Consider the following 27,780-nt stretch of genomic DNA (forward strand, 5'->3'; position numbering starts at 1 on the left):
GGCCTCCTAGTACCGCCCCTGTACCGCCTTCTCTTGGCTGAGTGGCACCGCGGCGCGGTGGCTGCCGGAAGCGATTCCGCAGAGGTTGACGGGATCGTGCTGATGTGGCCCCCCCTTCCCCCGCCCCGTCCCGGGATGTCGGAAGAAACCCGACAGAGCAAATTGGCTGCGGCCAAGAAAAAGGTAAAAATGTGCGGGCTCGCGGCTCCCTGACCCCTCCGAAGGCCGGGCCATGGCCAGAGTTTCTGTGCTGCCTCCAAGGCACACGGGGTGAGCCCCTCGGCGCCCCTTGGCGCCCCCCCCCCCAACCAACAAAGTCTTCGCAGCCAGTCCCGCCCCCCCCACCCCTCCACCCCCCGGCTGCCCAGTCTCCGCCGCCTTCACTCGTCACCCCCAGGTGACTTTGGACCGGTGACCCCCGTGGCTTCCCACACCAGGCTTGGCCTTCGTCTCCTGTCGCCCAGAACCGGACCTCCGCAGCTCCCTGGTCTCCCTAACTCCCTGAGTCCGAAAACCTTGGTCCTGGCCTTTGCATTTTCCCCCCACCAACCGCCCCCTCCCCTCAACGCGGAGCGGCTACTCGGGCGTTGCTAGGGATGAGTGCCATGTGGCTACGTCATAATGCCCCTCGGAACTGTCATTAATGCCTAGAAAACTCGGTGTTAAATTTTACCACCCAGTTCCCACTGTTTTCACATCCTTTCCAGTGTCTCTGGGTCGTGGCAGCAGCTTGAAAAAGGGGACTCGGGGGGCTATGGGACCTAGGTTTCAGAGGGACCTGGGTTTCAGGCTCCCTCACCTCTAGACTTGTTCCCCCATCGTTTGATGCTGATAGTGTAAAAAGCCTACATTTCCCCCAGTGATCTCCAAACATTGACAGTATCTCTGGGTGACCATGGGAGGTGTTTGGTTTAGTTTGGTTTTCTCCCAGGTCTCTCTATCCAGAGAGACTTTCACATTTTTAATCGGAAGTTTCTACTTCACATTGTAATTTTCTGTGATTCTGAGACCAGAGGGCCGGTCACTCAGCATTTAGTGCTCCTCTGAGGAGCACATCCAGGGAAACTGAACTTCACAACTGGGAATCTTTCACAAGTCATCACCTCAACGTGGGGCAGCCCAAGTGCCACAGGATAAATATGGGACTGATGGGTCAGTTTTGCTTGATTTTCTTGGGAGAGAAAAAGCCTTTTATACTCAATATACTTAGGGATGACATTTGCATAGATCGGGATGATTATAATGGACTTCTCTCTGAAATGTGTTTGGGTTGTCCTCTTTCTGTTACGTTCCCAGATTCACTAGGGGTGTGTGTCTTCTCTACCTTCTGCCATTAGGATACATTGATGTAAAATTTTGAGACGTACTGGTCTGAAGCTCTAATAGAGATGGAGGAAGGGACCCTGATGCCTGATTAAATGTTTACTTTTCCTCTTCTGCTGCTGATTTTGCCCCCTAGCAGCTGCGGATTGATGTTGTAATCCAGAACTCAGTCAGAAGGCTGAATTTAATTTCCGTTGTTGCCTTTTATTGCCACCTTTTGCTCCTAGCCATGATATCAGTCCATTTCAAGTCATTGAGGATGACAGCCCTTGGAGGGTTGTTGTGGCGTTAAATCAGAAGGCGAAGAGTATTTTGTAAACTTTGAAAGTAGGATGTGGATCCAAGGGGCGTATAGTTCTCATGAGCCTCACTGCTTTTCCTTTTTACAGTTAAGGGAGTATCAGCAGAAGAACAGCCCTGGTGTTCCTGCAGGAGCTAAGAAAAAAAGAAAGATCAAGAATGGCAGTAGCCCTGAGACAACCACTTCTGGTGATTGTCCGTCACCTGAGGATGTGAGTCTTGCCTGACCGCCTTCCGGGGATGAGGCACTCACGGGGCAACAGTAGAGGGTAGTGGTTAAGATTGTGGAAGAAATGTCAGATATTGGCTAAGAAGTTTGGGTTTGAATTCTCCCTCTCCCTCTGCAAGGGATATGGTTTTGGGCAAATTGTTTAAGCTCGTTGGATCTGTGTCTCCACATTAGTAAAATTGGGGTAATACTGTCTTACACCAAGGAAGTTGAAATGAGATTGTCGTCGTTTTTATAATAATCCCCTAAAATAGAGCCTGGTGGAGAGTAAACTTTCAATAAAGCGTAGTTGCTAGTTGTCTTAACTGCTCTGGTGATCTTCCCCGGCCTCATGGGGAAAGCCAGGCAGTGAAAACAGCTGCTTGCCCTCAGACTTTCCATTTAGAGGCCCCAGTAGAGCCCCAGAGTGTGTTGAGGAGAGGGCCTCAGGCACTTGGATTAGGAGACCATCTGAGTTTTAAAACCATCTTTGCCACCAGCTTGCTGGGTGGCCCTGGGAAAATCACTTCCTCCCCTGGGCCTCAGTTTCCTCATCTGTAAAATGATACTGGTGGATCAGATTATTGTCTTTCAAGCTTATTTTTCAGCTGTAGCCCCTCTCCCCCAACTTTGTTCAAATGAACCCTTTTTCTGAAGTCTGGTTTTTAAGAGTCTAGGCCTGATGGTCTAAGAAGCTTTTAAGAGCTGCATTGTTCATCTGAGGAGCTATGTGACTGCATGGTTCAGGGGACTTTTCCATCTGTTTGTTTCCCTTGATTTCTGCCTTTGGCAAGGCAGCAAGTGGCTACTTGGAAAAATGACCCAGGCGGGTATTGATCCCTTTTGACCCCTTTCTCTCTTCTCCGGCATTCCATTGCCCCAACCCAGTGTCTTCCTTCCTTCCTTGACTCTCTTGCCTCTCTAAGCCACTTTTCTCTTTCTCCCCTGCCCTTGTTTTTCCCCTTTCGCCTCCTGTAGATTCAGGACATTCTGGAGGTGCTGGTGTCCGACCTTAACCGCTCCAATGGGGTAGCGATCCCCCCATTGGACAAGTGGAAGGTGAGGCAGTGCCAAGACCCCCTCTCTGGCTTGCTCCCTCCCAGCTCTGCATGCCCTGAGGCGTCTTTGTTGTGGGGGAGACTTTGTCTCTGGCTTATTTTATGTTGCTGTCATTAACCCTCGGCCTGTTCATGTCTGCTTTTTCACCTGCTTGGTTGATTGGGTTCTTCCCCTTGCCTCCCCCCCACCCTGCCCCCACCATCTTTTATCATCTTGGAGAAGGTGAGATGCTCCTTGGAGGTTAAAGGTAACTTGGGAATAGTTTCTGGAGCAGGTGTGTGGGATTAGGGCTCTTTGAGCCTTCAGTTTGAACGCCCGGTGGTGGTCTCAGACTAGGAGAGGTTAAATAAAACCATACCTTCAAGTCTTGCCCCCTGGGCATCTGTCCCCAAAAGACCAGTAGACCACAAAGCAGTTTGTGATTTTTTTTTTTTTAGTTCCTCAGTTCCTTTTGGTTTGGCAGTAGGGAATGTAGGGTTAAGAGAAAAGGAGCTTACTTTATAATAGTTACAAGGATTGAGGTTATTTTTTCAATGGAACTCACTGTAAGGGATATGAGGTTCATCAAACACATGAGTGATCAAGACATTCTGCCCCTGTTCTCTTTTAAGAATCCACTGGACACAACTGTATTCAGTGGGCCATTGAAAGCAGACAGCTAGTGCTAGGTGCTGGAGAAGACAGGTGAAAGAAGCAAGCCAGGACGTGGGGGCATTCCAAATGCTCAGCGGGGGCAGAGGTTCATTCTAAATGGATTCCAGGCTGGAGAGGGTGGCAGCTGGTTTGAGGATTAGAAGTGGGGAGCATTCATCCATATTGCAAGTAGGGGACCCAGGCAGAGGGTGTGGTCACAGGTAACCGCCAGGACTATGAGCTCACAGAGTACTTTCGGGAAAGAACGGGAGCCTGGGATGCACGTGGACTAGGAGATGACCTCCTCCAGACATGATGTTGGCACTTCCTCCTTAATTAACTTCCTCAGGGAACATCTCCCAGGCCAGAGGAGTAGGACTGGAAGGGGGCCAGGTCCTGCTGGAGGTGGGCAGGGGGAGAGGGGTGGGGCCAGGGCCCTGGTGGCTGGGGTGAGAGAGTCTTCAGTCATCAGGCCTGCTCACACCCAGTCACTCAGGTCTGTCCAGGTGCTGTGACTCACCCTGTTGGCTCTCAGAGGAGACGCTGGGCGGCCTGGGGAGGGAACATGGGCCTCCAGGAGTCCCGAAGCCCTGGCCTGCATCTGTCTGTCCTGGAAATGAAGACCCATAACCCCATGTTCCCTTCGTGTTTTATTTGTCATTTTTTTTTTTTTTTGCTGCACTGCACAGCTTGTGGGATCTTAGTTCCCAACCAGGGATTATTAAACCCATGTCCTTTGCAGTGGAGGCATGGAGTCTTAGCCACTGGACCACCAGGGAAGTTCCCTTTCTTGTTGTTTTAAAATCCTCTCTTATATCAGTAACTGTTTCCCACTTAAGTTTTCTACTCTAGTAAAAAAAAAAACAAAAAACACTAGGCCTGTGATTACAGTATCCTAGGCAGAGTTGATGACATTTCCAGAAATGAGGAATAATGGATAGAAAAAAGTGTTTTTTTTTCTTTTTTAATGGAATAGGACATTTGAGGGGAGTGGACAATGTGTTTTGAAATTCCATACTTAGTTTTATGATTCAAAATTATGAAATAACTTGGTTGTTCACTGAATTGTCATATTTTGTATATTTCAGTCTTCAGACAAGTCCTTTTTTCCCCTTCTGAGCTCTCTTGTTTCTAATGCTAGGGATCCCTGGGTGCCAAGATGCCAGGAGGGGCCCAGGGCTCCCCAGGGCCCATGGCTAAGAGTGTGCTCCCCCCACCCCTGAAGTCTCACACCTCGCCAGCTGCCGAACCCCTACTCTTACCCATTAGATTCAGGAGTACAGGTTGGCAAGGCAACACCAGGTTCTGGGGTCAGAGGTTGCAGTGTGGACAGTTACCATGCCGACAGTTTGATTCTTCTTCAACTCCCCAGGCTCTGTGGTGCTTGCTCTAAGGCGGACAGTAGATTTGAGTTTTCAGAGGCCAGGGCTGCGGCGTCCAGAGAGTAGGCTGCCTTTTCCCTCAGGAGAGGTGCAGCCTCTCCCTTCCAGATCCACCTTGGCTGCCTGGCGCTCTTCCCTGGTCAAGCTTCAGCTGGTCAGTCTTCTTCAGTCTCACCTGTTGAACGTTAGCTCTCAGGAGCCAGCAGCTTGGACTCAGTGTCAGTCAGGCCTGAGCCTGGAGAGAGGCCGAGTGGGGCTCTGGTCAAGCAGGTGGATCCACCTGGGTGGGGGAAGAGGGGACTTCTCTGTGGCCCCTGGTCCTCAAACCCACGATTCTTCTCTCGGAGGCCAAGAGTAGATGTCTTCTCTCTGGTTTTCAGCTGTTCTCGGTTGGGTAGGTGTTTAGGAGCTAGGAGCTTGGGGTGGGGTAGTGGCCAGTTTTCTTTCCACCTCCAGGAGCAGGAGGAGCCTTCTTGTTTGGCGGCTTCTTTCCCAAAAAAGGCATGACTCGAGGACACGCCCAGTGGTTGGGAGGAGGGATGGAAGGGAGAGCAAGAAGGAGGAGGCAGATGCTCTCTTCCTTTATCACTGCCACGTTCTGCCCAGCAGGGTCCCTGGGGAGGGTCACTCTGGCACAGACTGACCCTCTGGAAAAGCAGTGTCTGCCTCTCCCTGACCCGGCACACGTTCCTCTTACCTGCTGCGGCTGCCACAGGGCAGCCTGGCACTGCCTCTGACTGAGCTCCACAGAGGATGACACCCCATGTTCAGGAAGCAGGCCTCACGGCCCTCGCCCTGAGCCTTGGTCCAGGAGGCGGCAGAATGGCCCGAGTTCTAGGCGAGCCGTAGCCACACCCCTGCGTGGCTCCCAGCACGTGTGACTGTCACGACTGCACAACACCGGTCCTGCCCGCTCTGCACCCCTGCACTCATGACAGCGAGGCGCTCTTTGCCCTGCATGGCCCCCTAACCCCCTGCTCTGTTCTGTGACAGGCGCCCAAAGACCGCGCCGCTCCTGTTACACCGTCTGCTGATGACACCGTGTCACCTGGCGGTGTCCCTTCCCCCAGTGCTAGTCCCCCCCGTGTCACTAGCATGGCATCAACTCAGGTTTGTGCCTCTTCCCCCTTGGCCAGCTCTGTGTTTGCCCCCCTCCTATTTCCCGGAGGACTGGACCTCCTGCGGAACCTCGTCCTTTTTTTCCAGGTATCTTGGCTCTGTGAGCCAGGTGCCCTTCCTGAGGACTGGGATGGGGGAGCCCAAAACCAGACTCCCCTTAAGCTTCAGGGAGATGGAAGGTGGTTGGAATGAGCTTGGTGCCTGTGGGTGGTTCTTACTAAAAATTGAATGACCAATTCCTGTGTTTCTTCCCAAACAGAACCATGATGCCGACAACGGTTCTGGTCCCATTGACGAAAGCACGTGAGTGTCTCCCACGAGGGCAGCAGTCCCTAGGCCACTGCCCCATGACCCCCTCTTTCCCATCGAGCCTCCTGCACCCCTGACTGCTGTGTTCATCCCCAGATCCTTTTCATCCACCGAGGGCCTGCGACAGCTGTCTCAGCAGCTCAACGGTCTTGTGTCCGAGGTACCCCGAAAACTGGAGCTCGGCATGGGTTAGAGTAGGAGGGAAAATATGCTAGAAAGAAACTGAGGCAGAGACTCCCCAAAGGAAGGGAAGATCCTGGGACCAGGCAGCTTGGCTGGATAATGTTTAGCTGATCATTACTTCTCTGAGTCTCCTCTTTGAAGCCATGCAAATGAAGGGGTTGGATGATGAGATTGGTTACATCGTTTGATCCTGCAGATAAGAGCTCTTTGGGAGGGGAGGAACAAGGGGGAACTAAGAACCAGGAGAAACTGGCACAGGGAGGGATTAAGGGGCAGGAGGCAAGTTAGGTGGAAGAGGAAATGTTGCCAGTTGATGGGGAAGGCAAGGTGCTGGAGGAGGTCAGAGAACATCTCCATGTGAGCCCTTTCGTCTCTCCTAGTCTTCATCTTACATCAATGGGGAGGGCCTAGCATCTCCTGCTAATATAAAGAATCTGGAGGTAAGTGGGCCTACAAGGTGGCCCAGTGACCCTGCAGGCCAGCCCTGCCCCCTGCCTCCTCCCATGGCGGGGGCTGGGTGCCCCACCCAGCTGAGACAGCCCAGACACCCCCCAACCCTAATGATTGCTCTCTCTACCTCTCCCCCACCCCTCCTCCACCTCCTCCTCCTCCTCTCTGCATGCGCCTCAGAGCCGGTACCAAGAACTATCAGTAGCCCTGGACTCCAGCAATCTAACAAACAAACAACTCAGTAGCAAGATAGAGGAATTGGTAAGAGTCCGGTGTTGTCCCCTGATCCATGCTGCCAATATGGGGCTCCGGTCTCACCCTGGGGCTCTTGAAGAAAGGGGCTGGGGATCCCTGGTGCCAAGGGAGAAGGGGGTGCTGGGGGGCCTAGGTCTCAGCTGGAGGGACCCCGGAGCATGGCATGCAGCATGGCTCTCTCTGTGGCTGCCCTCTTTGCCTACTCTGTTCTCCAGACACCTCTGCTCGAGTCCTCCCCACCTTGCCATGGGTCTGTTGCCTGTAGGGGAGGCACTAGCTTGACTGATGTGTTCCAGCCCTGACCCAGCCCCTGATTTGTTCCCACTTTGACCTTGGACAAGTCACCTCTCCTCCTTGGCCTTTAGTTTCCTGAGGAGGTAGAATCAGAGGGTGTCCAAGGTCCCTTTTAAGCTCAAAAAAAGATTTCAGGGTCCTTTTCATTCATGTCGTATCGGTGTTAAGAACAGAACCTGGCCAGTGGTGTGTTTGCTCAGCAAACATTCCTTGAATGCGAGCTGGCAGAGGGTGGTCTTCACCTTCTCAGACTCCATCTCTAGAGGTTTATGTCATTGTCCCTTCAAGGGAATCAGATCCAGACTCTTGCTGCTGTAGCCATGAGCAAAACCTGCCAAGGCTCAAAGTCTCTTAGCTTGAGAAGCATTCGTTCATTCATGTCCCCGTGAACCCTCCCTTTCTAACCCCTTCCTGGCCCCTGCCTGTGGCCCCTCCTCCTTGGTCTGAGGATCATGGGGGAGGAGGACAACCTCAGTCACCTTCCTTTGCCTCTCCCCGCAGAAACAAGAGAACCAGGAAACTTTGGATCAGCTGGAAAAAGTAATGCGATTTCTTTGTTTCTTCCATGGCTAATGGGGCTTCCCTGGTGGCTCAGTGGTAAAGAATCCATCTGTCAATGCAGGAGATGAGGATTCAATCCCTGGGTCAGGAAGATCCCCTGGAGAAGGAGATGGCAACCCACTCCAGTGTTCTTGTCTGGGAAATCCCATGGACAGAGGAAGCCTTTTGGGCTGTAGTCCATGGGGTCGCAAAAGAGTCAGACATGACTTAGCGACTAAACAATCCATGGCTGATGGGTTTGGGGGAGGATTCAGATGTAGAGGACCATTCTCCTCTTGGCTGCTTACAGCCTGGAGGAATAGGTGGCTTCCCTCTTTCCCTCCTTGCCCGTCTTCCACTCCCTGGGTGCCGATTATCTGTTCTCATTGGTGGGCCTGTCCTGGGCCTGTGGTGGCATCCCCGGGCGGGGCACATGTCCTTTTCTCGTTCACTTTTGCCTCCTCCCAGTAAGAGTTGTTTCTTCTCTCTTTCTGCAGGAAAAGAAGGAATTTGAGCAGAAGCTTGCAAAGGAGCAAGGGGCTCTGAGAGAACAGCTCCAGGTGAGTGGACTCTTCCAGGGTCCCTTGCGGCCCCCAGGAAACATTGCTTTTGCACATTCTCAGCACTCATTTGGCCTTTCTCCCAAAGGTCCACATTCAGACTATCGGAATTTTGGTGTCAGAGAAGACGGAGTTACAGACAGCTCTGGCTCACACCCAGCAGGCAGCCAGGCAGAAAGCAGGTGGGAATCTAGGCACCCTTTTACCCCTGGGCTGGCTAGGCCTTTGGTGGGATTCCTCCTCTGGACTTCCCCTCTCTGCTGTCATTTTAGGGGAGTCAGAGGATCTTGCTAACCGCCTGCAGTCTTCCAGGCAGCGCGTAGGAGAGCTGGAGCGGACGCTGTCTGCAGTCTCCACGCAGCAGAAGCAGGCCGACAGGGTGAGCCCGGCAGCCTGCCCATCCCCTGGAGGTCATGTGGAAGGGTTGTGAGCCTAACGGTCTCTGCGGCAGCATGGACTGACTGGCTGCCCACACGGCAGCACTGTCCGTTTCTTGCTGCCTTAGAGTTGTGTGGTTGTGAAATGCGATCTGGACACGAGTTGGTTGCCGTGGGCGAGTTGTGGCGAGGGGTGGGGGAGTGCCACCTAGAGCGAGCACTAGATGAGCCCAGAGCCTGAGTGCCAGCCAGCCCTGCCTTTAACTGCATGGGCTCTGGCTCAGGTGCTGGGTGTTCAGGCTGTGAAGGTTCAGATCAGTATTTTTAGTCCATGACCACACTAAAAAGGGAGAAGTACATGTGTGTAATATATATGACATGTTGGAAAGGACTCATATAAAACCCAAGGACGGAACTTCCCTCGTGGTCCAGAGGCTACGACTGTGCTCCCAGTGCAGGGGGGGAACTAGATCCCACATGCTGCAACTAAGACCCAGCGCAGCCAAAGAAAGAAATATTTTTAGAAAGCCCAAGGGAGAGGAACAGGGTGCTTAGAGACCCGTCACTTTTGTACCTTCTGAGTTTGGGGTTATGTGAGCGTCCCATCCATTCAAAAAATGAACAAAAGATTACAGTGCAATTTAATCCATCCCTCGTAGTCATTCCCCAACCCCAGGGCAGAAAACAAGGTTGAAGAATCCCAGGTCTAAGTGATTTTAGGCGAGCTCCTTAACCTCTAATATTCTGCATTCACCGATAAAATGGAGATAGTAGCTGCCTTCCACGGTGATTGTGAGTTGGAAATGGGAATGTTGGCTAAGAAAGTGTTCAGAAAAGGTTCAGATGTGATGCTGCTAACAGTGAGAACGGTGGCCAGCCCAGAGTCAGACTGCCCCACCTGTCTCTTCCAACCTTCCCGAGTTCTTACTAAAACCACAGGAGAGCATGAGCTTGGATGTGCTTTGAAAAAACGTAAAGCCTCACACCAGGTGAGGATGTGTTGCTGGGAGTCGTTCTGCTGCTGTTGTTGGTCTGCATTTTCCGCCTGCCTTCTCCTGACCTCGCCTTTCTGTGTTCGCAGTACAACAAAGAATTGACCAGAGAGCGAGATGCCCTCAAGCTGGAATTATACAAGAACAAGTAGGATGGGGAGTGATGGGGGGGACTGGGAAGTAGGGGAGATCCAAGGGAGTGGGGTGAGAAAGAGGGTACATGTTTGGACGTGTGCAGAGCCAGGCTGTCAGTCAGCCATGCCCCTAACCCCTGCTATGGCCTCAGGCAGCTTGTGTCTTCTCTCTGGGCTGCCACTTGAGACTTCTGGTGCTGGGGTCCCTTCCAAAGTGACTTTTATGGCAGGAGTAGTGGGTGGATCATGGGAGCATTCCTCTCTGTTCAGTACTCACACCTCCCTCCGTCACCTCTGGCCACAGTAAGAACAACGAGGACCTGAAGCAGCATAACTCAGAGCTGGAGGAGAAGCTGCGGCTACTGGTGATAGAGAAGTCAGCCATGAAGCTGGGCATTGAGGAGCTACAGAAGAAGCTGGAGATGTCGGAGCTGCTGCTGCAGCAGGTAGGGCTGAAGCCCTGGGGTGTGCGAGACCCACCTGGCAGGGCCAGGGCCTCTCGGGGTCATTGTGGTGCCCTCCGACCAGGAACCAGAAAGTGTGGATCCTTGTTCTGGTTCTGCCATAGACTTCTCTAGAGACAAGAGAAAGAGTGGGACCTTGCCCAGATCTCAGGAATCTGATATGGCTTATTTGTTTATATATATATATTTTTAAAGCATCCTAATTGAAAACCGTTGTTTTATGGATGATATTGGGTTGGCCAAAAAGGTCCTTCGAGTTTTTCCATAACATTGCATGGAAAAACCTGAACAAACTTTTTGACCAAACCAATAGTTGTAAGGCCAGCCCATGAGTTTCTGCTTCCTTCCTCTTGAATGCCAAGCCTCCAGGTAGACAGAGTGCCCAGGTCAGTTTCTTCTTCATTGTTTTGGCATGCCCAGCAAATTTCTGCCTTCCTGCCACCTGTAAGGGTATGACACGTTCATATATTGGAGTACTATGTAACCATTATAAAAACTTAAAGTTATCTTGTTTTCAGCAAAGTGAAATTAAGTTGCAGAACCATATATGATACTATCCCTGGCACTGTGCATCAATGAAGCATGTTTGCATACCTGTGGAAAAGGGTCAAGAAGGATACACACTAGATTGGGGAGGCTGGGAGAACTTTGAACACTTACTATCAGAATTGTTTACATTGAGTATTTAGTGAAAATAAAGCTATTTTTTAGTGAAAATAAAGTAGACATGGTACTAACAATATTAAGGATAACCCTGAGTTGTATGTTGACCTTTTGGGGGTGGGCGTTGTGTGGATCAGCCTGGGCCCCCCAATCTAACTTTGTTTTTCACCATCCAGTTTTCTAGTCAACCTGCCCCTGATAGCAGCCAGCAGTTACAGCAGGCCCTGGAGGAGAGGGCACAGCTGGAGACCCACATGGAGCAGGTGAGGCTTTACACACAGAGGGGTACAGGAGTCCCCAGATGACCATGAGTAGGTGAGGCCCCCCCTGGGACAGCCCCTGCTAACTTCTGCACCCCTCTTGCAGCTGAAGGATTCGCTGAGGCAGCTGCAGGCAGAGAGAGACCAGTATGTGACAAATCTGAAGGAGGAGAATGCCATATGGCAGCAGAAGATGCAGCAGGTGTTGGAACAGGTGAGGTGTGACCTTCAATCCCCCCCGCCCCCCCACCTTGGATAGGTCACTTGGTCTTCCTGGGCATCGTGTCATTTGCTGTGCATAGCTGGAGGTGGACGTGTGTATCTGGAGGCGGGGGTGGACAGGGCTACGGTCAGCCAGCCCTTACTTGACCTCTCCTTCCATGTGCGCCCCCACCCCCATCTTGGTGCTTTGAGCAGATGAGCAAGTTGAAGGAAGAAAAGGAGCGCAGCGTGTGTCAGGCTCAGGAGCTGGAGACCAGCTTGGCTGAACTGAGGAACCAGATTGGTGAGCTGGGCCCCAGGGACCTGAGGATGGAGGCCAGCGTTGGGGCTGGTGAGGGTGGCCGAGATTGGATGTGGGTGGATGGAAGGGCATCATGGCCCAGGGAAAGAGATCCATACCAGCAGTTGGCAAGGCTTGCAACTTCTCTGAGCCTCAGTGTCCCCATCTGCAAAAAAAGGGGTGAAGTGTGCCCACTGTGGTCTGAAGCATAAAGAGCTCTGAACGTGTCTTGAAAGATTGAGCCAGGAAGCCAAGACTGGGGGCAAGGAGGCCGAGTTAGGAGCTGTGGACCCCGAAGAGGGTGCTTTGGACGCGGCCCAGCCAAGAGACCCTGATGGTGTGCTCCCTTCCTCAGCTGCGCCCCCGCCCCAGGAGCCCCCGGCAGGGCCCTCAGAGGCAGAACAGCGGCTTCAGGCGGAGACTGAGCGGCTCCAGAAGGAACTAGAGAGCCTGGCTGGGCAGCTGCAGGCGCAGGTGAAGGATAACGAAAGTCTGAGTCACCTGAATCAGGAGCAGGAGCAGCGGCTGCTGGAGCTGGAGCGGGAGGCCGAGTGCTGGGGGGAGCAGGCGGAGGAGCGCAAGCAGATTCTGGAGACCATGCAGAGCGACCGCACCACCATCAGCCGTGCGCTGTCCCAGAACCGCGAGCTCAAGGAGCAGCTGGCCGAGCTGCAGAACGGATTCGTCAGGCTGGTGCGCAGCCCCGCCTGCCCAGCCCTCTCTCCTCCCTGGCCAAGCCCTTTGGGGGTGGGGTGAGACACTTAACCCCTCTGGTGGCCTTGGTTTTCCCACCTGTAAAATGGGTGATATGGACCTTTCATGACTGGTGCCCACAAAGGCACCCTGGGAGCCAGAAAGCCCCGCTTGGAGGGACGTGGGAGGGTATGAAGGTGGGTGATCTTTCCTACCTGGCTCCACACTTACCTGAGCTCTGTGAGCTCCACACTTCCACTTCCCCCGTGGACAGATTCTGGAGTCTCCAGCTGCGTAGGGTGGCCACTCACTGCCCTTCTCTCTGTGCAGTCCAATGAGAACATGGAGGTTACCAGTGCGCTACAGTCCGAGCAGCACATCAAGAAGGAGTTGGCCAAGAAGCTGGGCCAGCTGCAGGAGAAGCTGGGGGAGCTGAAGGAGACGGTAACCCCTGCCCCCAAAGGAAGGGCTAGGAGACAGGCACCCCTCCAGACAGGTGGGTGGGGGGCAGCCAGAACAGGTGACCCTGGGGTCCTTCAGAGCCTGTGACTGATTACCCCCTGGCCTCTGACTTTCAGAGTTGGGTAGCCCTATGCCGTAGGTCCTTGTCCCTGCTAGAGGCATCAAGCCCCTAATTAGAGAAAAGAGACATACGGTGGCTAGCTCCTTGGGTTCAGCCCTGGATTCCAACCTCGCATCTCTAAGGCTCAGTTTCCTTATATTAAAAGGAAGTTAGTATTTTTCTCCTAGAAGCATTGGGGGATTAAAGGAGAATCCTGCAGGGAAAGCCGCAGGCATTCAAGTGTGCACCTCACAGCTGTTGGCTGGAAAAGCTGTTCTGCTTTTCCACTCATCCACAGCCTCGAGTTAAGATAGAAAGAAGCTTGCTATGAGGGGTGAGGCTCGGTGAAGGCGGCACGGGGCTCTGGGCAAGGAAGCCGGGGCACAGGCAGCCGGCAAAGCCCTGCACAGTGTCTGTCTCCGACCGAGGGGTCTGTGCCCGGCCTCCCCGGCCCAGGGGCTCAGACTGTGGAAGCAAGCCACCCCCCGCCCTCACCCCCCGGGGTCTGCCCGCAGGTGGAGGTGAAGGGCCAGGAGGTTCAAGATCTGCAGCAGCAGCGGGACGAGTACCTGAACCACCTGCAGTATTACGTGGCCGCCTACCAGCTGCACATGGCCGCCTGCCAGCAGCTGGCCTCGGATAAGGAGGCGCTGCACAAGCAGGTGCTGCTGCAGACCCAGCTCATGGACCGGCTGCAGCACGAGGAGGTCCAGGGCAAGGTGGCGATGGAGGCGGCCCGCCAGGAGTTACAGGAGACCCAGGTGAGGGCGTCGGAGCACTGGGCCCCTGAGGGAAGGCCTGTGGCCTGTGTCCCTCCTCACTCTCTTCCCTGGCCCCTTAGGAGCGCCTGGAAGCTGCCAACCAGCAGAACCAGCAGCTTCAGGCCCAGCTGACCCTCATGGCTGTGCCTGGGGAAGGTCAGTGGGGAGGCCTGGAGGGAGGACACCGGCCTGAGGAGCAGGGGGACGTCTGGCAGCATGGCACCGAGTGGTTGTTCATTCCTGAGTTACATGAGGCCACGGGGACTGCGGGTCCCCTTCCCCCCGGCCACTGGCTGGCCCAGGGCTGCAGAGTGAGGTTGGGGGCAGATCTGGGCTCCGAGCTTTCTTCCAGGCCTGCTCCGCCTCCGTGATTGGGGGGCCTGAAGACCCCCTATCTGTCCCCAACAGGAGATGGACTGGAGAGTGAGGAGCAGGATGAGGAGGCTCCGAGGCCTAAGCTGAGCGTGCCGGAGGAGCTGGAGAGCCGAGAGGCCCTGGTGAGGGCCTGTCTCACTCCCCCCACCGCCACCCCACCCCAGCCCCAACGGTTCCTCTCAGACACCCTTTGCGGTTTCCTCCCTCCATCTCTGGTCATCCCCCAACCTCCCCTGGGAGCCATGGTCAGCCAGCGTGTCATTCTCCAACCACAGGCGTGCACCCCGAGACCCTGAGAAGGGGCGTGTCTCTTTGCCTGCCTGCCCACCCCTCTCTGGTCCTGCGTGTCTGCCAAAAAAGCATGTGTGCCCTCTCCCCCGCAGGTGGAATTTTTCCACTCGGCCTTGGCCAGTGCTGAGGATGAGCAGGCCCGGCTACGCAGGCAGCTGAAGGAGCAGAAGCTACACTGCCAGCGCCTCTGTCACCTGGCGGCCACAGCCCAGGATGGGGTGGAAAAAGAAGCCCCCGCCCCCAGGACTGGGGGAGACAGTGTGCCCGCGGAGGCCCACCAGGCCCTCCAGGTGGCCATGGACAAGCTGCAGGTGCGTGAGTTGCCCCCCAGTGGGGTCCAGGAAGGGTGGGGGGCCCTGTGGGCAGGTCGCTGCTGAGCCCTGACCCTGCCCTTCTGGCCTCAGGGCCGCTTTACAGAGCTCATGCAGGAGAAGGTGGATCTGAAGGAGCGGGTGGAGGAGCTGGAGCATCGCTGTATACAGCTGTCTGGAGAGACGGACACTATTGGTGAGTGGGGAGGCCGGGCCCGGGGTGGGGGCGGGGGGCTGGATGCGGGCAGTGCCACATCGCATCTGAGCCCGTCTGCCCTCCTCGCCTCCCGCAGGAGAGTATATCGCCCTCTATCAGAGTCAGAGGGCGGTGCTGAAGGCCCGGCATCAGGAGAAGGAGGAATACATTAGCCGGCTGGCTCAGGACAAGGAGGAGATGAAGGTAGGGGTCCTTCTGCCTGTCTCTGCAGGCCAGGGTGGGGTGCGGCAGGGCTGCTGAGTATCTCTCCCTCCAGGTGAAGCTGTTGGAGCTCCAGGAACTGGTTTTATGCCTGGTGGGTGAACGAAATGAATGGTATGGCAAATTCCTGGCTGCCCAGAACCCTGCTGGTGAGCCCACTACAGCGCCCCACACCTGCCAGGAGCCCAGCACTGCTGACAGTGAGGGTGGTGAGTAGCACCCTTGGGGGAGTGGTGGGCAGGCAGGGGCGAGCTGGTACACCACTCTAAGCTCTGCCGCCCTCTCTCCCCAAAGGTCTCCAAGAGGTGAGCCTCGCCGACACTGTGGAGCCCCAGCAGGGGACCCTGCCGGGCCAGACCACCCCTGAGAACCCCACCGCGCAACAGATCATGCAGCTGCTGCGTGAGATCCAAAACCCCCAAGAGCACCCAGGCTTGGGCAGCAACCCTTGCATCCCCTTCTTCTACCGAGCTGATGACAATGACGAAGTGAAGATCATGGTGATCTAGTGGCCTGACACTGGCAGGCAGAGACCACAGCCGTGGGGCCCGGGGGCTTTGCCCCCACCTGTCCCTGCCTCCCCGTCCCTCCTTCCTGGCCCCCCCTCATCCCTAGACTAGCACGCTGAAACCCTTGAAGAAAGGGGTATAAGCCCCCCATCCAATGAGGGGAGACAAACAGGTGCAGACCCCTTGCCATCTTGGCCAGGGCTGTGTCTTGATATCTGGACTGTTACTAGTTCCAGAGAAACAAAGAGCCAGAGGCTCAGTTAAAGGCAGTTTATTTAAGAGGCGGGCCTTCTTGGGGAGCAGGGGCTCCCTGGTGGCCTCCTCACCCCTACCAAGCAGTCCTTTCAGAGGGGCTCATCCATCCTCTATTCAGAGGCACTTTGGGGCCAAGTGCCCCCTCCTTGCCCAGCTTGACAACTGGGCAGCACTCTCACAGGCCTTGGGACAGTTGGGCAAATTGAGGCTAGGCAAGGACATAAGCTGGTGGCGGAGTGGGCTCCCTCCCCAGTGTTTATACTGTAACTGTGTAACATTTTGTATATTCTGGAGGTAGGGCAGCACCCCCGTATCTCAGCAGAGGTTGGAGCTGGTGAATGGGGAGGAACTTCTATTAAATATTTGGGGCTGGGGAAACTTATTTATTAATAGTATAGGGTAGAGAGAGAAGGTGGAGGCGGGGACGGGTTTGTGCCCGGGTGATTCGACTCCTGTTTCGTTTCACTTTTTATTTCTGAATAAATGAATTTAGCCATACTGCTTGTCCTGGTGTGTGCCTTTTTTATGTCACTGGGCCCTGGGGTCTGTGCCATGAGCACTGAACAGGGAGCAGGTCCTGCCAACAGAGGGCAGGCTTCTGGTTGTGCCCACCTCCAGGGTGTCTGGGCACGTCCAGCGGGGCTGAGATCTTTTGAGGCCTGTCACCCACTGCCGCCTGGTGAAGCCTGGGGGACCCCAGGGGGACTCCCAAGGGGCTCTCAGGGGCCGTCCTGCCTTAATAGCGGAGTGACTCAGAAGCTGGATCTGATCTCAGGGAGGGGAAGCAGAGTGCCACAGCACCAAGTGCTGACTTCTGGCTCAAGTGTTGTCCATTCCATCACCCTGTCCCTCCACAGTGCCTGGCTGGCCCGTGCCTCTCCTCCCGGGCCCCCTGGTGGCCAGAGCAGGGTTCGCAGGATCAGCTGACTCCAGGTGCTTTCCCAGTAGGCCTCGGAAAGGATGGGGCTTTCCCTGCCCCCAACATCTTAAAGCATCGTATCAATAGCTGGGCCCCTCAATCCCTCACCCCAATGTTGAAACCTTTACCTCCCCCCAAGCACCACAGCGAACACAAGGCTGCAGAGGACACGCTGTTCCCCATCGTCCAGAAATGGGTTTTATTCTCAGCTGAGAGACAGCAAGACTGGTAGCAGTCAGAGAACCATACAGCTGCCAGCACGGTACCCCCACGCTCGAGGAGGGGGTTGGGATGGGAGGATGGCAGAGGGGGGCTGGCTGCCCACAGGCTGGGCATGACACTGGGGCTCATTGGAGGTGGCACGCTTTGGAGGGGGATGTCAGGGTGACAGGTGTTCCCTTGTAGTTGGGCTGCAAGACTCCTCAAGGACAGCACGGTGATTGATTCCCGACACCAGAGGCGAGGCTTGGCCATAGATATGTTTGTATATATATATATATGAGTATTTATAGATATTTATAGAACAGGGCAGGAGCAAGACCACAGAGGGGCACAAAATTTCACCAACGTCACGCCTGGATGTGTCAGCTCACCACTACAACAGACTAAGTCACAGGTGGAGGGGAGGCTCTGGGGTTGGGTAGCCACTGTCAAGTCACAGAACAGCCGTCCGGGCAGGCTTGGAAAGGGAAGTCTCCGAGGAATAGGAGGGATCTGGTTAGAGGTCGAAGGGGGGCCTGGGGCTCTCAGGACGGGATGGACTTGCCTGACCCGATCGGCTGGCAGTTGGAGAGAAAGCAAAGAGAGAACGGGAGAGAGAAAAGCAGGAGAGAGCTGGTAAGGCAAAGGCAGCCAAGCCCGGAGGTGGCGGGGGGAGATGAGGGCATGGGCAAGGGTTCTGGAAGAGAGGAAAGAGACGAGAGAGGGAAGGTGGAAGGGAAGAAACGAGATGGGCAGGGGCCAGAGCTTCATGGGGGCCTGGGGTAAGGCTGGGGGCAGCCCCCACCCCACCACTCACGCTATTCTCTCACACACCACCAGGCAGTGCACCCATAGCTCCAGACACGTGCTTGGCCCCCTCTGACATCCCTCTTCTCTGGGCTCCTCCCCCATGTCTTTCAACTCACTGGCCTGGGGCCATCCCTAGCCTCAGAGCGTGTGGGACCCTGAGCCCCACGCAACAGCCCCCAGGCCTGATGGAGAAAGACAGGAAAAAAAAGAACACTGTTTGAACCAGGAGGCTAAAGCTAACAGCATGGCTGGAGGGAGCACTAGAGGCCCCTCTGGGTGGGCAGAAAGCCCGCGAGTCCCCCGAAGGGGCCCTGGGGAGGCAGGGAGGGCAGGCGGCCGGATGCCAGTGGCCACAGGCTTATAAGTCTAAGAGGGGAGCCTCGGCTGGTCGGGGGACCGCAGGTCGTGTAGGTGAGGCTGGGCCCTTCCTGCTGGGGAAAAGCAGAAGAGCGAGAGTCAGCGCAGGTGCAGAGCAGCAGGTGGTTCGCTGGGCGAGTTTGGGGGGGGGGCCAGCCGGGGCAGAACTTGGAGAAGCCGACTCGCCCAAGTCCGCAGACACTGTCACCCCTGTGGCCGAAATGGGTAGGTCACCTCTAGGAGCAACAGGTCCAGGTTGGGGGGAGCCTGCGGGCTACCTAGCATGCTCCACCTGGGGCCGAGGAGGACGCTGGAGTGATGAGACCACGGAGGCCAGGGAAGGGGCTGTGAGACCTGCCTGGCCTGTGAGGTGTGCTCTGGGCTGACAGTGTGGATGGGACACCTGGGCCCTCCAAAAGCATTCGACCGTCAGAGCCTTCACCCCCAACTGCTGCTCGGCTGCTGGCATGCTTGAGGAGGTGGGACTTGGACCGCCCCTGCCCTGAAGCTCTTCGGGTCTGAAGAGCTCCCAGGCTGGGATCCGGCTGCCCGTCTTGGCAGCAGGGCTCACTCAGGTCGGGGAAGGAGTGTGGCACCCCAGGGTGAGGTTCCAAGGCCTCTCTGCCGCCTGAGTCCAGCCCTACACACCACCCTCGCCAAGCTCCCTGCTCCTGACACCGTGAACTATGAGCTCTGAGCTCTTTGTGACGGCTCCAGAGGGCACCCCGGGGGGCTGCCAGCTTGGGTGTGGAGCCTGACCCGGGACCTCCCCAGGCTCTTGCCAAGGAGCTCGTGGGCGGCGGCACTGAGTCCCGAGGCTCGCTGAGAAGGGAGGTGAGAGAGCCAGCTGGCAGCGAGGACAGGAAGAGGAAAGAGTAAGTCTGGAGCTGCGGAAGGGAGACGGAGGAGGGTGGGGGGGGGTCCTGCCTCTGAGGTCCCAGGTGCGCCCTGCAGTGCGGAGCTGGTGCGGCAGGGGGCAGACACACCGTTCATGCAGCAGGCGGAGAGGCCTGTACCTACCGTGGCTGACGCTCCTCAGGGGTCACTGATAGTGATTCTGAAAGACAGCACGAAATCAACATGGCAGTTCACACGCACAGACGGGGCGGGGCCTGGGGCTGGGGGACACACATACGCACACGCCCGGGCGTGCACACACATGCGGTGAGGCCCCACGGCCCCGCATGCACACGCTGACACACATGCCCACAAACAACACGCATACACCGCCCTCCCCCCACCAAGGCCCAGCAATCTTGCTGGCTGGCGGCACGTGCAGCGTGGATCTGGGGCATGCAGCCATTGGGCACACTGAAGCACACGCGGGGCTGCGGTCACAACACAGAAGCTTGCTCGCCTGCCCGCACACAGGAGGCAATTTGCACCAGCTCCCTGCATACTCGTGCCTGGCGTGCTCAGAGGGCCACCTGCATTGCTCCAGAGGGGACAGGCCTTGCTTTCTTAGGGTCCAGCTCTCACATCTCCACCCAAGAGCCTTATGTGGCTCCCTACTGCCCACGGCATTGAGTCCCAACAAGACAACTTCAGCGGACTTTGAAGTTTCTCCAACCTGCTCCACCCCACCCAGAGCAATCTTTTTCGATTCTTCCTCATTTTATCTGCACTCTGCTCTGGCCAGCAGCTCTTAATGCATTCCACACTAAATCTTTGCCCACCTGCTGCTCCTTATCCCAAAGCCCTCCCGGCTCCTCACCACCTGAACCTTATCTCAATCAGCCCTGGGATCTCACTGAAGTCAAGCTGCCTTGAAGCTCCCCAGATTGCTCTCTCCCTGAGGCCATGACTTCCCATGTGTCAGTCAGATCAGAGTTGTAGCAGGTACCAAATATTACAGCTCTCATGTCACACCTCAGCACAGGCCTGGGCATCTCAAATACCCTTAGGGATCTGAACTCAGGTTGGAAGTTGGCAGAGAGTTTCTATGGCCACTTTTCCAGTTAATGTGGTATCTCTATCTATAGTCACTGTCTCCCCTGATCCCGACTCCAACCCTGGGAAGGAAGAATGTTAAATATCATTTCGTAGAAGGGAAACTGAGGCCCTGGAAGGGAAAGCGACTTGCCTAAAGGCCTACTCCAGTCCAGTGTCCCTGAACACCACCATGCTGCCTGCTTTAACCCCTCCACCTTGGCCCTCAGGTCATCACAGAGCAAGCCCCATCTCTGCTCCATTTTAGATCCATGGATGTTAGACCCATGGCCCTCCTCTCCAGCCATCTGGAAACATAAATGGATGCTATTGGTCTGATGAGTTCTTCCTCAGAGAACATGGCCAGTGGAGACAGGGCAGACTGAGTTAGACACCAGAGTGACCTTCCTTGAAAGAAGGTCATGGGTCAAGAAGGCAAAAGCAAGGGATGACACAGAATCCTTTTCCCTGGAAATTTCTGGGAATTGGCAGCCTTTACCCACTCCTGCTCTGACACCCACCACCTTGGTCCAGGCTGGGTGGGGCCAGAGGCAAGGGGAAGGAAGAAAACCATCAGGCTCCCATGGTTCCCAGACCCCTTTCCCAGCTGCTCCATGCCCTACCACATGCCTGGGTGCCATTCTCTCACTCTCGCACCCGTGTGCACGCCCACACATACATATCCCACACCTTGCTGGTCACACAGTCACAACCTGGCCTCTTTTCCTGTGGGACAGAGGCCGGACAACCTCGAGGACAGGTCCAAAGGTTCAGGACTGGGGAAGTGGGGGCACTAGGATAGCCCTGAGTATAAGTGAACAAAATCTACCCATCCAGATAGGATTTGGGTTCAGATCCTCAGACCTGAGGTAGGCTCCCTAGGGGCGGGGAGACAGCAGTAAAGGATGGAATGGAGATCGAAGGACAGCGGCTAGAAAGGAAAGAAGGGATGCAGTGTGGGGGAGAGAGAGAGTGAAAAAGGAGGGAAGCGCCATGCAAGTGCTGGAAAGAAGAGGGCAGGTGGGATGAGCCCCACGGCCCCCTTCCCAGAAATGGCCACCTGCGGGACTCAGCGCTCCCTGGGGGCAGGCTCCGCCAGCCCTTGGCCACACCCCCGGTGGCTATGGCACCCACGGTCCGAGTGACTTGGGACGGAGAGGCCCGGCTCTGGCGACCAGGCCGATGCTCCAGGATCCGGCCCCACCTCCCTCCCGGCCTCGCCCGCCCGGCGATCTCTGCCACCGCTTTCAGCCCCTACTCACCTGGGGACCCCGGGCGGGGCGCGGTTGGGGCGCGAGGGCACCTGGGGGGGAGGACCGAAGGGGTCAGGGGAAGCCCCCGGCCTGGAGGGCACGGGGGGCGCTCCCCCCAGGGCGGACCCAGCAGGCGGAGGCCCAGGAGCAGGGCCCCGCGACCCGGGCCGGGCTGGGGGCACGGCAGGGGCTCGGCGCTGCGGCGTGGGGCTGGACGTGGGTGACCTGCGGGCGACAGAAACAGAAGGACAAGCAGGGGAGAGATGAGCTGCTCTGCCCCACACCGAGGCCCCGCCCCCAGGCTGGTGCCGGCCACGCCCATGCGCGCAAGCCCCCGCCCTTCTCTTGCCTGGGTTCACTCGGGTGTTTAAGCCCGCCCCCGCTCGGAGGCTCCAACTTCCCTGCTCCACCCCGCCCGGCAGCCAGCGTTCCACGGCAAGCCCCGCCCCGCGACAAGCCCCGCCCTCTCTAAGCTCCGCCCCTCGCTCCAGGTGGGAGCCGCCCCGGTGACGCGGGCGCGCCACTGCCCGGTCCCGGCCCTCCTCCCGCGGGCCCCGGGCTGGGGGGCTTTGGGGCCGTGGGAGCCGGCCCTGATACCTGCGTCCGGTCGGTACGCTCTGCACCTGCAGCCAGGAGTCGTCCACAGGCGGGGGCATGGGCGTGCTGACGGTGGTCGTGTTGATGTCGCCGATGATGCTGAGCGCCTCTTTCAGTGCGTGGTACATGCGCAGCATCTCGTCACGCCGCTGTGCCTGCTCGGCCGACTCCTCCATCAGTGTGTTCTGGTCCCCGCACGAATACAGGTTGGCCAGCAGCTCCGAGAAGATGAATTCCTTGGTCTGCGAGTGGGCAAAGAGAGGAGAGGCTTGGACCCGGAGGCCTGTACCAACCAATTTGCCCTCCCCTCCCCGGCCCTTCTAGGAATCGGAGCTCGGGTATGGGGCTCTGCCACTGCCTAAACTTAGAGATCTCCCGTGCTTCCCCCACTCCCCCACTTGCCCTTTATCTCAGATGATCCAGAGAAGAAAAGTGAACTGTTCAGGTCATAGATCTAGGAGGGACACCCAAGGGCTATTAATATCACGCATCAGGAATGATTACTCCGCTTTATTCAGCCTCAGTTTCCACATCTGTAAAATGAGGTGAATGAGTACTAAGTTGCTTCAGTCGTGTCTGACTTTTGGCGACCCCATGGACTGTAGCCCACCAGGTTCTTTTGTCCATGGGATTCTCCCGGCAAGAATACTGGAGTGGATTGCCATGTCCTCCTCCAGGGGGATCAAACCTGCGTCTCTTATGTCTCCTACATTGGCAGGCAGGTTCTTTACCACTAATGCCACCCGGGAAGCCCCAAATGGGTAGTTACACCCTTTCCAAAGACTTGTATGTTCCACTGGACCAAAATAAGGAAGATGACAGTTTAAAATGTTCTGAGCCCTTGAGTACCAGGTGTGAATGTGGGCCAGGACTGGGTGAAATGCCAGTCTCTGTGTTTAGGAGGTGGGTTAACGTTCTTAAAAATCCCTCATTGTTACCTGGTCCAGGCTCTGGAATATTTGTGGAGAGAATATTTGTGGAGGTTTTTTATGCCATTGGCTTGTGTCTCATTTATTCGTTATTTAAATATGCGTTGAGCACCTAGCACATGCTGGGCACCGTGTTGTTAGGCACTCAATACTCATTTAATTCTCAATTCTATTATTATCCATATTTTACAAATAAGGAAACATAGGCTCAGAGAGGGTAGTTGTTTGCTTAGAATCACACAGGGAATTTGTGGCAAACCCAAGATTTCAACTCAGTTCTAATTCCCCTAGGGCCATGCTTTTTCATTAAGCTACAGGTGGAAGTGGTTCTGGGGGGTATGTATTTCAAAACATGGTCTGGGAGTTCTCAAAAGATGCAGATTCTGAGCCCTTTCTGGAAAAATTTAAGCATGTCTGGAACAATTTGGTTGTGTGAATCTACAGAGTAATATGTGAAGCTCACAGGACGTTTCTATCTGACAGCTCTGGCATGGACCCCTGCCTCCCTCCCGATTCAGTCCCACGTGGCTGGCCTGTGTCTACCTGAGGCCAAGCCAGCCACCCACTTCCCGGGTCCTACTGCCCCCCACATGGTGGTGAACCCACATTGTTGATCATGAGATGCATGATCGTCTTGGGCATGAGGTCCCGGACAGTTTTGTTGACGATGGCCATGTATGAATCCACCAAGTTCCGGATGGTCTCCACCTGCCGCTCCAGCTGTGGGTCCATGGAGTGCATGAAGCTGTCCGAGCCGTTCTCCTCCGTCTCACTGGCCTGCAATTAAGAACAGAGGGCATCAGGGTGGCTGGGCCCTCAAAGCCAGGTTCGAGGCATCCCCAGGGTCCCAGCCCCTTCAAGGATGGCTAGAATGCTGGAGCACAGAGAGATGCAGCTGGCCTATATACAAAGACACCAGCTCCCCCATAGCTCTGGGTCTCTGGGCACGAGTGCCCACCCTAGTACCTCTCAGGACCCCAGGCCCTCATTCAGTCTCGTCTTGGCTCTGACTCTAGTACCTAGAATTTGCCTTACTTTTCCAGTCCGTAAATTAGGAAAAGGACATCTCCAAGGTCCCTTTGGATTCTAAAGACCTGACCAGATCTGGCCCTAGGCTAGAGATGCCTGGCAGAGGGTGAGGGAGGGGCACACTCACTTTCTCTTTGTCCTGGGAGGCCCACACCAAAGCCACAGAGGTCACCACATCAGCATTGCCACCACCGCCACCGCCACCAGTGAGCATAGCCGAAGCAGACACACATGGAGAGGAAAGAGGAGGGACTGAGTAAGCAATCTGGGCACTGCACCCCAATTCGAAGGCAACTCTCAACTTTGTCATAGTGAAAGAGGGGAGAAAAGTGAGGGCAGTCACAAGGAACCACCATTATATGAAAGGCATACAGGAAATGCCATCTGCAGCAGAAAAAGGGTCATGTAAAATGGCATTGGAGAAGGATGGGAGGAAGGCTTAACTGATCCCACCCTGGGGCAGGTAGGGGGAGGATTCCTGCTATTTCTGAGCCCAATATCTTGAAAATATGGCACGACCTGGCATCACTGAGGGTGGCTCCACCACAGGACCCCTTATTTAAGCAGCTTGCCCCTCCTTTACTTCCCCTGCCACTCACCCCAACACGCTCAGGGTACACGCCAGCCCTTAGAAAGGAGGCCTTCCAGCTATCCACCTCCTCCTGTGTCTCGCAGGCCAGCTCCAGCTGCCGATAATCCTTGTAGACATTCCTGCAAGGTGGGGCCGGTGGTGAGGGGAGACAGGGCAAAGCCCTTTCACCTTGGTAGTTAAGGGCACGCGTGGACAGGGGTCATCATGCCTGCAGGGCCAGTCCTGGCTTTCTTATTTCCCAGCTGTGGCAAGTCCCTTCCTCTCTCCCAGCCTCAGTTTTCTCATCTGGAAGATGGGTTAATAATAACAATTCCTGGGACTTCCTTGGTGGTCCAGTGGTTAAGACTCCATGCTCCCAATACAAGGGCCCCAAGTTCAATCCCTGGTCAGGAAACTACATCCCACATGCTGCAACTAGAGAACTTGTGTGCCACAAGATCAAAGATCTTGTGTGTTGCAACTAAGACCCAGCACAGCCAAATAAATTAATAAAAAGTTAAAAATAGTAACAAGTCCTGCCTTTTAGGGTCATTGTGAGAATTCAGTGAAATAAGCAGTAAAATACTCTATTAGAAAGGGACTGAGCCCTCATCAAAGGGGCACCCATGACAGTGCAGTCCTTGGTTTAGATAGCAAGCCCCATTGCCCCCTCCCTGGCTTTCTCCTCTTGGCAGCTGTATTGAACCCACATCTCTGAATGGGAGAAAGGCCCCTAGAGTCAGCCCTGGGTTGGGAGGTGAGAGGCCTGGTACTGCCAGTATCTTACCCAGGGCAGTTACTAACCAAGTGCTTGCAGAAGGGGAGGAAGGAGGGAAGGAGAGACAGAGGGGGAGAGGGAGGGAGGTCAGGTGGGAAGGAGAAAGGAAATGGGGGTGGGGAGCACAGACCAGGAATGAGATCTTGACATGAGTCTAGCACAGAGGAGAAACTCAACAAATGTTTGTCAAATGAATGACTTGTTGGGGGGCTCAGGGCAGGTCCCTCTCCCTTCTGGATCTGTGGGCCCCATGGGGGAAGGTGGGCACCTCTGCTCCGTGTTGAAGAGGGCAAAGATGTGCTTGCTGGACATGAAGCCCTTCTCCACGTCCCGCAACTTCAGGTTATCCACGGACAGCATGTACTTCTTCTCTTTCTCCTGAGGGAGAGCAAGGAGTGATGGTGAGGTTGGCGCTGTTCTCTGCCCCCCCTCACTCCGTAAGGATGCTCTGCGTTGGGGCGAGGGGTTGGGGTGGGCACCTGGGACTAGGGACCACCAGCCCCCTAGAACTGTGCAGGCTCTATCTGGTAAAAGCCTGGCCCCAGAGCTCTGGGCCTGCCGGACACCTTGGCTCAAGCCCTTCCCACCACCTCCGCATCCGTGCCAGAGCTCAAGAGCCCGGGGTAGTGAGGCTGAGCTTGGCTCCCACATCCAGCCCCAAGCAAGCCCTGGATACAAGCCAGGCCAGCCCCAGCCAGGGACCGCCACACTCAGCCTCTCTCGCCCCCGGCCTGGCCAGTGGGGCCTGCGTTGGATAAGCCTCTGACTTCATTTCCTGACTGGAGAGACAGGGAAAGAGGGGGGGGCCACCAGGGCCTGGTGTCTTCAAAGGGCTGGCTCAGCAGCCCCCCCACAGCCGCCCATGTGTTAGCAATCAGACAGACACACAGCACAAGCCTAGAAGTGGTGAGTGTGTGCAATGTGTGGGGTTGTGTTTGTGCAAATCCATGCCCGCCAGAGCACGTGCTCTCTCACCATTGTCCCTGTGCCCGTGTGTCCTTGTGTGTGCATGAGGGTGCCTGAGGAGGTGCCAGTCCGACCATGTGGGTGAGTATGTTTGTATGTGTGCACAGTTTTTTTGGTGTGCACGGCAGTTATAAATATCTGTGTGTTTGCACAAATGTGCCTCTGGGACATGTACATATCGTTTACATAATGGGCTGAACCTGGTTTATCTGTATCGTCTAGGAGGAGATATGCTTATCTGTGGGTGGCATGCGGGTGCCAGGCCTATGTGCACATGTGTCTGTAGGCTGCTCTGTCCTACAGACAGAAGGGAGGAGCTCTGGAGTCTGCAGAGGAGGTACCCGGGGATGGGGCTCTGGGAGGAGGGGAAGGGTGTCTGCTGCCTGTACCCCATTAGCCCACCCGACTCCTCTGGGCCCATGCCCCCGGGTGGGGCGAGGTGTCTGTGTGGGTTTGGAGGACTCCGGGCCTCGCCCAGGATCTTGGGCGGCGGGGTGGGGTAGGGGAGCTGGGTTTAAGAGGACCCTGCTCCCGGTCCTGGTGTCATCCTACCCACCTCCCTCTGCCTGCCCCCACCCACCACCCACCCGCCTGGACCGACCAGCCACATAAAGCCCTCTTTATGCCAGGCGGGTGGCCGGGAGCCCCGGAGGGCGGCTGGGGGAGGAGAGGAGGAAGTCACACACACGGCCAGGGAACATCTGGAAGCATTCGAGGGAGGCCCTGCCGCCACCCGCCCTGGGGTTGGATCCAGTGAGGAGCAGCCTCCTCCTTCCCGCAGGCCGGCCCCCTCCCCAGGCCCCTCCTTCCCAGCCACAGCTCCCGCTCGCCCCTGCCACGTCAAAAGAGGCAGAAGGGGAGTCGGAGCAGAGAGGGGACCCCGGACCGGTTGGGCTGGGCTGGGGGGCCTTGCATCTCCGGGACACGGGGCCGAACTCACACCCGACGGACAGACACTGCTGCCTGGATGGATCGTGGGACCCCCTCCACTCCGTCTACCCAGTGTTTAGACTATCTGTTCAGGACTCCCAAATTGTACAGTAGTCTGCACATTGGTTAGGCTGGGCTGGGTTAGACCCTCGGCGCCGCCGCTGGAGACCTGGACCGACCCCCGGCCGCCATCCCACAACCGGAGCCTGGAGCCGGGGCAGGGGGCTTGGGGGGCACAGGGTGGAGGCTGGGAGGAGGCACCGAGGGAGGCGGGGCGGGGGGGGTGCCACGCTGCTGTGGGATGGGGTGGGGGTGGTGATGGGTGGCGG

General features: G+C 56.2%; 2 protein-coding genes across 31 annotated transcripts in view; one reads left to right on the plus strand and one right to left on the minus strand.

The window, feature by feature from the left end:
* Nucleotides 1-72: 72 nt before the first annotated feature.
* Nucleotides 73-16,680, plus strand: GOLGA2 (golgin A2). 14 transcript variants are annotated; one of them, XM_086324841.1, is made up of 27 exons: nt 123-183; nt 1,713-1,835; nt 2,810-2,890; nt 5,899-6,015; nt 6,284-6,327; nt 6,430-6,493; nt 6,897-6,956; nt 7,147-7,227; nt 8,017-8,055; nt 8,553-8,615; nt 8,704-8,797; nt 8,888-8,994; nt 10,074-10,132; nt 10,423-10,564; nt 11,422-11,508; nt 11,612-11,719; nt 11,923-12,010; nt 12,363-12,700; nt 13,031-13,144; nt 13,778-14,023; nt 14,104-14,179; nt 14,432-14,520; nt 14,782-15,000; nt 15,094-15,196; nt 15,294-15,400; nt 15,474-15,627; nt 15,713-16,680. In XM_086324841.1, exons 1-27 carry the CDS (start codon nt 136-138, stop codon nt 15,925-15,927), a joined length of 3,066 nt encoding a protein of 1,021 aa, XP_086180967.1. In that variant the 5' UTR covers nt 123-135; the 3' UTR covers nt 15,928-16,680. The 14 variants fall into 14 exon arrangements, with proteins under 14 accessions (XP_086180966.1, XP_086180978.1, XP_086180979.1 ...); XM_086324840.1 differs by having other exon boundaries at nt 73-183; nt 8,704-8,994; XM_086324842.1 differs by lacking the exon at nt 8,017-8,055.
* Nucleotides 16,681-17,276: 596 nt separating this feature from the next.
* Nucleotides 17,277-27,780, minus strand: part of DNM1 (dynamin 1) — a 43,524-nt gene continuing 33,020 nt past the window's right edge. For 3 of the 17 annotated variants that reach the window (XM_086324871.1, XM_086324857.1, XM_086324855.1), the window contains 7 exons: nt 25,824-25,933; nt 24,806-24,917; nt 24,334-24,345; nt 23,784-23,954; nt 22,249-22,490; nt 21,661-21,876; nt 17,277-18,543 (listed from right to left, as the gene is read on the minus strand). In XM_086324871.1, the coding sequence (XP_086180997.1) occupies nt 18,471-18,543; nt 21,661-21,876; nt 22,249-22,490; nt 23,784-23,954; nt 24,334-24,345; nt 24,806-24,917; nt 25,824-25,933 (936 nt within the window). In that variant the 3' untranslated portion in view covers nt 17,277-18,470. Of the gene's footprint in view, nt 18,544-18,918; nt 18,921-19,489; nt 19,527-21,660; nt 21,877-22,248; nt 22,491-23,783; nt 23,955-24,333; nt 24,346-24,805; nt 24,918-25,823; nt 25,934-27,780 lie in introns of all 17 variants that reach the window. The other 14 variants (XM_086324865.1, XM_086324863.1, XM_086324861.1 and 11 more) reach the window with 11 other exon arrangements.

This window comes from Bos grunniens, chromosome 11 (assembly GCF_055505025.1).
Source record: "Bos grunniens cultivar Pamir isolate PY7600 chromosome 11, Bosgru_T2T1.0, whole genome shotgun sequence".
Lineage (NCBI taxonomy): Eukaryota > Metazoa > Chordata > Mammalia > Artiodactyla > Bovidae > Bos > Bos grunniens.